General features: G+C 45.8%; 1 protein-coding gene across 1 annotated transcript; it reads left to right on the forward strand.

Annotated features, from left to right (window-relative positions):
• Window positions 1-4,688: 4,688 nt before the first annotated feature.
• On the forward strand, window positions 4,689-10,115 carry GJB2 (gap junction protein beta 2). The gene is given in 2 exon segments (NM_001197148.1): window positions 4,689-4,828; window positions 8,033-10,115. A coding segment is annotated over 1 exon segment (681 nt). The 5' UTR covers window positions 4,689-4,828; window positions 8,033-8,054; the 3' UTR covers window positions 8,736-10,115.
• The last annotated feature ends 838 nt before the right edge of the window (window positions 10,116-10,953 follow it).

The following is a 10,953-nucleotide window of genomic DNA, read 5'->3' on the forward strand; positions in this document are numbered from 1 at the left end:
TGTTCCTTTGGGAATGATGGAGAATTTCCATTTTGACAAATCACCACAGCTTACAGAATGTAATTTTTATATTCACTAGATGTAAATTTTCTCTACCACTTTGCCTGGGGAGTTATAGTTTTCCATTCATTTCTGACCAACATATGCTTTTGATACGAATACAATTGGAAGTATCTTTGTAATTTCTCCACTGTCTGCTTAAATAATCATAAAAGAGCTACACAGATATTTTTGCAAGTAAGAGCATATGTTCATCCAGTAAAACCAATTCCTTGCCATTCAGACACATCCAGCAACATGAATTTCTCCCCAGATATTTTACATGTGAATATAAGAACAGAATGAGGAAAACAGAAAGGCCTATTATAGTTTTAGTCACAACTCAAAAGCTGGAATTTTCATAAGATGCCTTTAATTTGAAAGTGAGGAAGAACAATTAAATTATTGAAGTCTGAGGTCTTTTCTCTGTTTTTAACTCTTTGGATGTAACAACTGATTTTTTTCCCTAAGTGATTTGACATTAAAAATTTTCAGGATACATAAATGAGGGTGTCAGGCAATGATGCAGAGACAAATCATTTGCAATAGTGTTCTCCTGAAATAATTATTCACAAAAATTTAAAAGGCTCACAGCGGGACCACTCTTGCTTTTAATTTATATTATTATACATAAGCTGTTATTAATTATCCAGAAATGCCAAGAAGATTCATTATATCTTCAGTTTCCAACTGCAATTTTGAAGAAGGCTGAACTTTCTGGATTTTTTGCCAATTATTAATATGATTAATATTTCACAATAAAGTCAAGAAAGTAGGTGCAGGCCAGTGGCTAATGGCTCTAATAACTAATAGCTAAGAGACATTCAATGATTCTAACTCACTCTTAAACTGCCAAAGGTTAGGACAGAGGCTCCATTCTCACACAAGACTCTTCATGTCTTGAAATATTTTCTGCTATCTTCTACATATTATTTGTGAGTTAGAAATTTAACAGAGACATTTGTATGTACATTCAGATCATCCTTCCCAGAGGGAATCCAAGAGGCTGCCCCATTAGGCAGCTGGCAAGCAATCATCCATTAAAATATGTTAAGAAATATCATTTTTCTCACCCTGATTTCTTACACAAGAGCAACTTTGTTCTTTCTGATTTATAAAACAGCTGTCAAATTGAAATACCAAATAGCTTTAAATATTATCATTTCACCTTTATAACCTTACAACTGCATCACTTTAAATACCTGCAAAAACGTTCAACTCAATTATAAACACCTGGGATTGATTTGTCTGTTTGCTACTAACCACGTACATAAAAACATTAGTCATATGTATCTTTGACATTCCAAAGTGATAAGGTGTGGCTATAACAGCTCCTCATCAGTTAATCATCAATAGCTACTCGATAAGCGTATAATTTTCCCGGGAATTGCTTCATTCAAGACCAATTCAGAAGACACCAGAGTTTTCTTTCACATGGCTTTTCTTGGGAATTGTTTCATTCGAGACCAACTCAGAAAACACCAGAGCTTTTTCCACAAAGCTTTTCCTGGGAATTGTTTCATTCAAGACCAACTCAGAAGACACCAGAGTTTTTTTCACTATGGCTTTTCCTGGGAATTGTTTCATTCGAGACCAACTCAGAAGACACCAGAGCTTTTTCCACAAAGCTTTTCCTGGGAATTGCTTCATTCAAGACCAATTCAGAAGACACCAGAGTTTTTTCCACAAAGCTTTTCCTGGGAATTGTTTCATTCGAGACCAACTCAGAAGACACCAGAGCTTTTTCCACAAAGCTTTTCCTGGGAATTGTTTCATTCGAGACCAACTCACAAGACACCAGAGTTTTTTCCATAAAGCTGAGTCAAGGGCAGCCTGGGTGGCTCAGCAGTTTAGCGCCGCCTTCAGCCCAGGGCGCGATCCTGGAGAACCGGGATCGAGTCCCACATCCGGCTCCCTGCATAGGGCCTGCTTCTCCCTCTGCCTTGTCTCTGCACCTCTCTCTCTCTCTTTCTCTCTCTCATGAATAAATAAATAAAATCTTTAAAAAAAATAAAGCTGAGTCAAAAAGTATTCTCTATACTGTTCAGTGTTTACAAGTTAGTAAGACAAAGGTAGGCTCACGCTCACCCTGAGCACCTGCCATGTTCTGTGGTGCTGTGAAGGTTAGAGCAGAGGGCAGAGCTTTCTCTGGGAGCTGGAATGTTCAAAGATGAAGACATGTGAAAACAGGGCCACAAAATTAAGGCTTATGTTCAATGTTTACCTTTAACAAAATAATGCTTTTAACCAAAAGGAAAAAAGTCAGCAACATGATTATGCTATACCATTCATAAAATAATTATAGGATTTATAAAAATATTAATTTGTGGAATGATCTGCTAATTGTATATATGTTTAAGTTCATGTGGAAATAACTTCAAATACCCAAACTTGAGACCTTTTTTCCATCTTACCTCTTCTTCTCCTCCTCCTTTATTCTGGAGGACACAAAAACATGTATTTAAGATTTTCTCTCTTGGAAGAATCCAAGCCTGATAAGGAAGAAAACACTAACACACAGAAAAACAACACAAATCACAGAAACAGAATAGAATTGGGTTAAGACTTAAGAGCTGCAGAAGTCTCACCATATAGCCCCAAATAGGAGCAACTGTGATATACAATTAGCCCCATACTAATTATGCAAATCAGGAGAATAAGTCAGGAAAACAAGGAAAAGGAAGTTGAACAGAAACCTATAATCAGGAGATAGACACTAAAACCTAAGGTGAAATTTTTCAATGTGGGAAAGTGAGTCAACTTTCAATCTCTAAACCATCTTTACCAGCAAGCTTCCTACAGTGATTCTAGATCCTTCCTTCATTCCAGCCTGAACAGAGTTCTAGCAGATTCCTAATCTGCGCTGCCACTGCTGCCCCCAGCAAAACTGAAGAAAGGGCCACCTGCCAGCTCCCCACCGTCCACCCGGAGACACCTCCCACCTCAAGTGATGGGTGCTCAGACCCAAGAGGCTCCTCTGCTCCACTCGGCTTTGCCTTGTCATTTCCAAAAAGCTGATTCAGCACATCTCGGGGATGGGCTATGTAAGGGCTTTTGGCAGCTCTTGGGGCTTTGTTTCTTCATGAACAGACACTCCCTCCTAGACTAAGACTTTAGAGCCGGAAGGCGGGGTAGTAACCACGGGAAAACATTCACATTCTCCCAAACAAGAAGGGCCTAAATTGGCCCATAGCAGTGGCACACCAGTTCTACGAGGAAAAGTCAATGCTTTGACGCTAATGGTGGCAATCATGGGAAATCCATTTCTGAGGCTAGGTCTGTTCTGTCAGGATGAATCATCATCTTTGCTTAACATAAGACTGACCTAAGTAAAGGTGAGCATGGGAGCAAGCATGCCTGCTCTTCCACATGGGCTGCTCTTTGCAGAAATCATGAACCAAGTTTCCTGAGCAGGTAACAGCTGCTGAGGCTTGACATTTTCCCCAACCTGGCCTGGCCTGACCTGCTCTAGCAGATTCTCTATCCAGTTGCTCTATGAATATCCACTCTCTGTCATTTGTATCTCAAGACATCAAAATATCCAACCAAATGTAGACAATGAGACCTCATAATCGGAGACCAAGGTTCCAGAGGAACTGAGCAGCCCGGGATCTTCTCCAGAGAACTTGTTAATGCTCCCCTTTCATGGTGTGTGTGTGCGCGCAGGAGAAGGAGGGGCCACTGGACTTCATTCATACTCTTTCTTTCCTTTCTGAATAATCTGAGTCTCCCCCACCCCAAACTGAGTAGCCGCCTTGCGATTTCCAACTGCCGAAGGGAGGAGGAAGCAGGCCCAAGTGGAGCACCCTCTGCTAGGGCGCAGACGGCTGGACACCCACATCCAGGGCACACGGAGAGGACCGTGCCAGCCTTGGCAAGAGAAAACTTGTCTCCCCCACCACCTCCAACCCTAGCCCTTGGCATATTGTTAAAAGTGGTCGAATATGAAAGGGAATTCAAGGAGGCGTTGGTTGAGTTTGCCTGTGAGATTTTAGGGGGAGAATGTAGCAGGGATTTGGCCGACCCCAGTGGCGCCACCTGCTCGCCCACTCTGAGCCCAAATTCCAAGGACGACAGAGGGACCCTGAGCCCCCACAGCGCAGCAGAGAGCCTCGCAAAGAACTGGGCCTCCCCGGCCTGAACTGAAATCTTCAAATCGTTGGGAACGCCTGTTTTTCTAATACTTAAGAATATAGAGATGAAAGCAGATCTATAAATACAATAGTGCTCTTGAACTAGTCCGAGTAGAAATAACAGTAACAGCAACAATTATCCTTTACCCCACCCATCCCCAAGACGCAGGGAGCCGGGGCTGGGGCTTGGCATCCTCCTCGAGTCACTAGGCTCGGCCTCCCGCTGCTCTGAGCCGGCGCGGAGGCGCTGGGGTGCCGAGGGGCCCTGCTCTGGGGTGCTGGGGCACGACGGGGCCCTATACCTCCGGGACCTCGAGGGGCGACCGAGAGATCCCGGTCCCGGGGAAGCTCCGGCCTCCGGGGAGGCCCTGCGGCCCCGCCCGCAACCCTGGGGGCGGCCGAGCGGCGAGGAGCCGCCCCCTCCGTGACTTTCTAAATAGCTTCAGGGAAGAGGCGGAGTGTGGGATGCGGTTAAAAGGCGTCGCTGGAGCCAGCAGGTGTTGAGACCCGGACGCCCCGCGCTCTCCGCTCTCCGGGCCGGCAGCCAGTCGGCGGCGCAGCAGCCACAGCGAGCGCGGAGGCGGCCCCGCAGCCCCAGCCCGGACCCCGCGGGAGCGCCCCGCCGCCGCCGCCGCCGCCGCCGCCGCCCCGCACAGGTGAGGCGCGCCCGACTCTCGGGGCCCCGGGACCCTGCGCCGGGAGACCCCGCGACCTCGGCTGGGCTGGGGCACCCGGCGGCGACCGGGAACCCGGGTCCCCGGGTCCCCGCGCTGGACTCGGGTGCACGGAGGCCGCTGCGCCGTCCTTGTCCCGGGCGGTGGCGACGGCGGACCCGGGGAGGAGGGGGGGCGAGAGCGAGCTTCGGGAAGAGTTTCCTCGGCCGAGTTCTGAAATTGGAATCGGGCTGCTGCGGCCGGATTTGCGGGGCGCGGGGTGGGAGAGCGGGGACGTGGTAACAGGAGCCGGAGCCGGCGGCCGGGGGCGGGGAGCGGGGAGCGGGGAGCGGGGAGCCGGGAGCGGGGAGCGGGGAGCCGGGAGCCAGCCCAGCGGGCGGGACGCGGTGGGGCCTGGGGTGCTGGACCGTCCGCAACATTCCCCCGGGGAAACTCGCACAGCCGCCCCCTGCGTTAGGTGCAGCCGCCAGGGCTGCTTAGTGACTGCAGCTCGGTTCAGACAACTCCGTGTCGTGGGTGAAGCAGGAAGCTTCACAGCTTCACAGGAGGGAGCTGACCTTTACCTCCTCGCACCGGCTTTGCTCGGAAGCCCGGCGAGGGCGGCGGAGGCGCGCCAGGAAGCCCGAGCACTCTGCCCCCGGAGCCCGACGCCCAGGACGCAGCCTAAGCCGAGTTAGTTCAGTTGCTTCTCTTTCTCCTAAACGGTCAAGAACGTTTGTTTCCAGGTGGACTTCCCAGCTGGAAGGAAAGTTTTAGGACCTTTGTTGCCAGTGAGGTCGTTTGCCACTGAGAAACCTGTTCCTTGGGATGGTGTCGCGGGCCCCCCAGAGTCCCCTCAGAGGGCGGGATGTTAACCAACACGGCGTGTGCCTTCCAGTTTCCTGACGTCCAGGCCCAGGGTACCAGGACCGCTTACTGTGACTGTCTTGGGATGTTGGGGCAACCGTGTCCCCCTTAGCTGTTTGAGTCTCTTTCAGAACTAGCACTAAGTCAGGCCAGTTAGAGACCCCGGGAGGGGATGGGAGCTCCTGGGCAGAGGTCAGCCTTCCTAACAGGATAAGACTAAGAAGAAGTTAAGGGGTAAGGAATTTTCTTTTGCCATTTCTGTAACCTGGTGATCCACCCAGTGCCTTCCCTGAAGAGCAGAACCAGCTCCTCCGCTCACTTCTGGCCACACTCCAAACAGTGACAGGGTGGTGTGGGCCAGGTAGGAGCCTCCCTGCTGCCCATCTGCCAGGTCAAGAAAGGCTCCCTGGGTGTCCTGAATACTGAGAACAATTCCTTACTGCTTGGTTGGTCCATCTTGACCTATTACCCCATCTCATCAAATTTTAATTTGCTCGTCTTCCTGAAAGGATCTTTAAAACAGGTAGTTTTAAGCCAAGAGCTTTAAACACACACACTCACACACACACACACACACACACACACACAATATACGGTTTATTTCAAACTGTCTTTTTCTCAACTGCTGGTGATCCGTTGGGCTTACAGAAGAGTGTGTGATCTTTGGCCCATGCAGGAGCAAAGGCATAAGCCCCACCCCCTAGATTTTTAGCCAGAGGTATTGATTTAAACCACCTACAGTTTATTTCACTGAGTTCTGCTTTCCAGTTCAGAAGTGCCAATGAGGACCTGGACTGTCTAATTTCATAAAATCGTTTGGCTAAAAGATGAATTTGGGTTCTCCTAAGGACCTCCCAGAGAGTTTGTGTCTAAAAAGTCGGGGTTGAATGGAGACTAAGCCCCGTTTCTTCCAGTTGATGTGTCTCTTCGTCAAGCAGAGTAGGGCTGTTTCTCTATCATATTTCAGTCTTCTGTAGGCTTCCTGTCTGTGACTCTTCTCCATGTCTCTCCTGCCTCCTCTGGCCCCGGTGGCACTGGGTGGCTTCAGCTGGACTTGGTGCGCCCCAAGATGAGGTGCAGTGATGAAAGGTGTTCATTCCAACCCTGCTTAGGAAGTCCATCAGGATACAGGACCCAACTAGCTCAAAAGGAGGAGAGCATTTAAAGTAAAAGAAGGATTCACTATCAGCTTAGAAGGGGTGGAAAGCAGATTACTCACCAGAATTGTGGAGAGGTGGAATCTTGTTTACAGAGGGGTTGATTGAGACAGACGGGGTGTAACTCTGAATAAATGAAGACACTTCATATCCAAGGATGAAGAGAAGGCCACTGTCTCACGGAATATTGATCCACAGGCTTCTCCAAATCCCTTTTCAATGAGTAGTACATTACTCCAGCAGACTTTGGTTTTGAACTTCAATACATTGACTCATCTGGTACGGCCAGTGAGGAGGGAACCACTGAATTACATTTTCTGTCATTTTTAATGTGCCTCTTTAGAAACACTTCTAAATTAAAGCCATAGCCCACAATAAAAAGGCACAGTTACAACAATTACCCAAAAGTAATTAGTACCTCAGTACTAACCGAGCAATCAGTCCCAGCATGGCAGTGAGGACCTCCAATCCACACATGAAAAGGATGCAAAGATCCTTGCACAGTGGCTTTGCTTCCAACCTGCTCCTTTTTATATAGAAAAAGGTGAAATTTGTGAAATTTTAACTTGGGAGTACCTTCAATGTAAACTCGCCCGTCAGTACCAGTCATTTCACTGCTACATCCCAAGTCCGTGAAAGTGAACGGAGGTATTTGTAAGGAAAGTGGCTCTGCAGGGAGAAGGCCCATTGGCCTCCAAGGCAAGGCTGGCCTCAGCTACTGTCATCCCCAGTGGTACCATCCAGACCTTGAGGCTAACGGGCAGATGCAACAGCTGAGTGCAAATCGGGTGCGGAGTAACTCAGGCTGAGTCTGCAGACAGTGCAGAGAGTCGGGTCAGCACTAATTAGGGCCTTTAAGTTAGTGAGGGCTTTTGCTTGTGGTACTCCTCCCCCACCCCCAGAATCTTTATTATGTGCTAAGCATTGGGTGAATTATTCAGGTGAATAAGCTACTCTTTATTCAAGAATGCATGCAAACATGTTCCAGGTGGTTTGGGAACTATACATCTAATCTTATAGCAAACTAGGTTGGTTTTGTTTTCACCTTTTTTGGTGAGGTTATGTAAGAGTTGGTATTTGCTCAAGGAGAGATTTGAGTGCTCACTTACCTGGGACTCAGAGAAATCTTCCGAATTCTGTCCTGAGAATTGAAATTGAACTGTGTTCACTTTGCCTTTTCTAGCACAGTCCGCCCAGAGGAGAAGATGGATTGGAGCACACTGCAGACTATTTTGGGGGGTGTCAATAAACACTCCACCAGTATTGGGAAAATCTGGCTCACAGTCCTCTTCATTTTTCGCATTATGATCCTCGTTGTAGCTGCGAAGGAAGTGTGGGGAGATGAGCAAGCTGATTTTGTCTGCAACACACTACAGCCTGGCTGCAAAAATGTGTGCTATGACCACTACTTCCCCATCTCTCACATCCGACTCTGGGCTCTTCAGCTGATCTTTGTGTCTACCCCTGCTCTCCTGGTGGCTATGCATGTTGCCTACCGGAGACACGAGAAGAAAAGGAAGTTCATTAAGGGAGAGATAAAGAGTGAATTTAAAGACATCGAAGAGATCAAAAGCCAGAAAGTCCGTATCGAAGGGTCACTGTGGTGGACGTACACCAGCAGCATTTTCTTCCGGGTCATCTTTGAGGCAGTCTTCATGTACGTCTTCTATGTCATGTATGACGGCTTCTCCATGCAGCGTTTGGTGAAGTGCAACGCGTGGCCTTGTCCCAACACAGTGGACTGCTTTGTCTCCAGGCCCACGGAAAAGACCGTCTTCACAGTTTTCATGATCGCGGTGTCTGGAATTTGCATACTGCTAAATGTCACTGAATTGTGCTATTTGCTAATTAGATATTGTTCTGGAAAGTCAAAAAAACCAGTTTAACACATTACCCAGCTAGTGGATAAAAAGAGAGGGTGAAAAGGATGAGGCACAGGTGCTTTGCTACCAAGGCATGGTCACCAGCATTTCCCAAGATCAAGATTCTTAAACACAACCATTTGAAACTGTTCTAGATCTAAGTGAAACTCCAGATGCCTCCAACAGAGCTTTACTCTCCTAAAGCTTAAAAACAAAGGCATAATTCTATGCCTATACTGATTTTTACTACAATTAGTTCTAGTGAAGCCCAGTGCTAGGACGGGTTGCGGGTGTAAGGACTCTCCAATTTTAAATAAAGGACATCAGCATTTGTTTCTCTTTCTTTGAGGAAAGGAGAGAAACCCCAAGTTCTAAAGAGGACACTGAGAAGGTTGGGTTGGTCCCCTTAGGATTCCCTTTGTCATTTTCCCTGAATTAAAGGTGAACATAGAGATTCTTGATTCTTTCATTTACTTGGGAAGTTTTAGTATCTAACAATGGGCAGGGTTATCTAATGCTTCAAACACTTGTCACACATTTTTTTAAGCGAAAACTTTATAGTGGGATATGTTCTTTTGATCTGCAAAATGTTCTGAAACCATTAGATGTTCCTCCTGTTTCAAAGGCTCAGATTATTATATATAAATGGTGTGCAATGAGATACCATCATTGAATTTAAAACACGGTTTTTCAGTTACGAATAATTTGCAGTGCCATGTGAAGCTGTTTGCTGTACTAGTTGTGGTATGTGTCACATGAAAGCATTTCAGCCTCTCACATGTGAAACTCCCCAAAAGTACCTAGTGATGGCTTATAATGGCAAAGGGCCTCCTGTCAAAAATTTAGGTTTAATTGGTTTAATTTTGCATAAGAAATATGGGCCGGATAGACCACCAACTACTACCAACTACAGGCTGGCTCAAGACCCCGTCTTTCCTGTACAGTATTTACCTTTTCCAGGACTGTGGTAAATGGTAGGAATACTGATTTAAGGAGCTTGCTTGGGAATATTTTATTGCCACAGTACAATTTAATGGTGCAGAACAAAATGGAGGGGAGGGTAAGTGACCATTTTTAAAGAACAGATGGAAAGACTAGACTCTAAATTCTGATGATTAAAAATGAGTTTTCATCTACTTCCAAAGTTTTGTTTTCTTCCCTCTTCAGCATCCAGCTTTCTTAAATGAAGATAGAATTGATAGATATTTGTTTTTAAATAGAAACTAGAGTTTAGATAAATATTTAGCAGTTCTATAGGACAAATTGAACTCTAATATTTTCATTGTGCTTGACATGGTTTCCAAAAAATGGTACTCAACATATTTTAATGAGGGTAAATGTTTTCCTGTTGCCAATAATAGCATTGTAAAAACATTTTGTAATAATAAATAATAGCTTTAATTACATGCTTGTAAGTAAAATAATTTTGTAATATCTCAAATGTCATTTAAAACATTAAAATATAATTAATTCATAAGGTAGCTATTTAAAATCTATTACAGTTTTTAATAGAAGAGCAAATTTTAATTTCATCTATAGCCAGTTTTGTATGTTCCTATTTTATATTTCATAACAACAAATGGGTAAGTTATGATGCATCTGTCCACCATTCTGGGATTCTTCTGCCCAATTACAGAAAAGCCTCTCTTACTAGAAAGTTTGACAGGGAAGGGAAAAAGAAGGGTTATTTTTGCCCAACCACATATGCCACCTCGAACAGGTTTTTGACAAACACATTGCAGTACAATGTACGGACTGGATCTGTAACCTGGAGAATGCCAAGTTGGATTCACATGACCAGCTTGGCTCCTAGAAGAATCATGGAGGCTGACACTTCCAAATGTTATTCATGGTGAAGTTTGGCTGAGGCACGAGAAAAATTCTATAAGGTGTCTTTTCTAGGGGATTTTCTTTCTGTATATTTGTACGTAATCAAAGCTGGTCTTGTAAAACTGCTTTTTATTCCTTAGTGCCCACTTCTTTGGGAAATAAGCCTGGCAGGTCAGCCTTTGCCCGTGTCTGAGAGTGCCTGCTGCCAGAAGGCCTACCTGGCACTCAGGTGCTGGTCCCCTACCGGCCAGCAATGGTCTGTCCTTTTAGGTAGAATAAGCCTTCAGCACAAGCACCTCAAAGCATTTTACACATTACTACTTTTATGTAGAACCATACACCTACACTTTTTACATGGATTTAAGAGGACAAAAGACAGGCTCACCTGAGTGGCTCATTTGGTTAAGCATCC

This window comes from Canis lupus, chromosome 25, assembly GCF_011100685.1.
Source record: "Canis lupus familiaris isolate Mischka breed German Shepherd chromosome 25, alternate assembly UU_Cfam_GSD_1.0, whole genome shotgun sequence".
Taxonomy (NCBI): domain Eukaryota; kingdom Metazoa; phylum Chordata; class Mammalia; order Carnivora; family Canidae; genus Canis; species Canis lupus.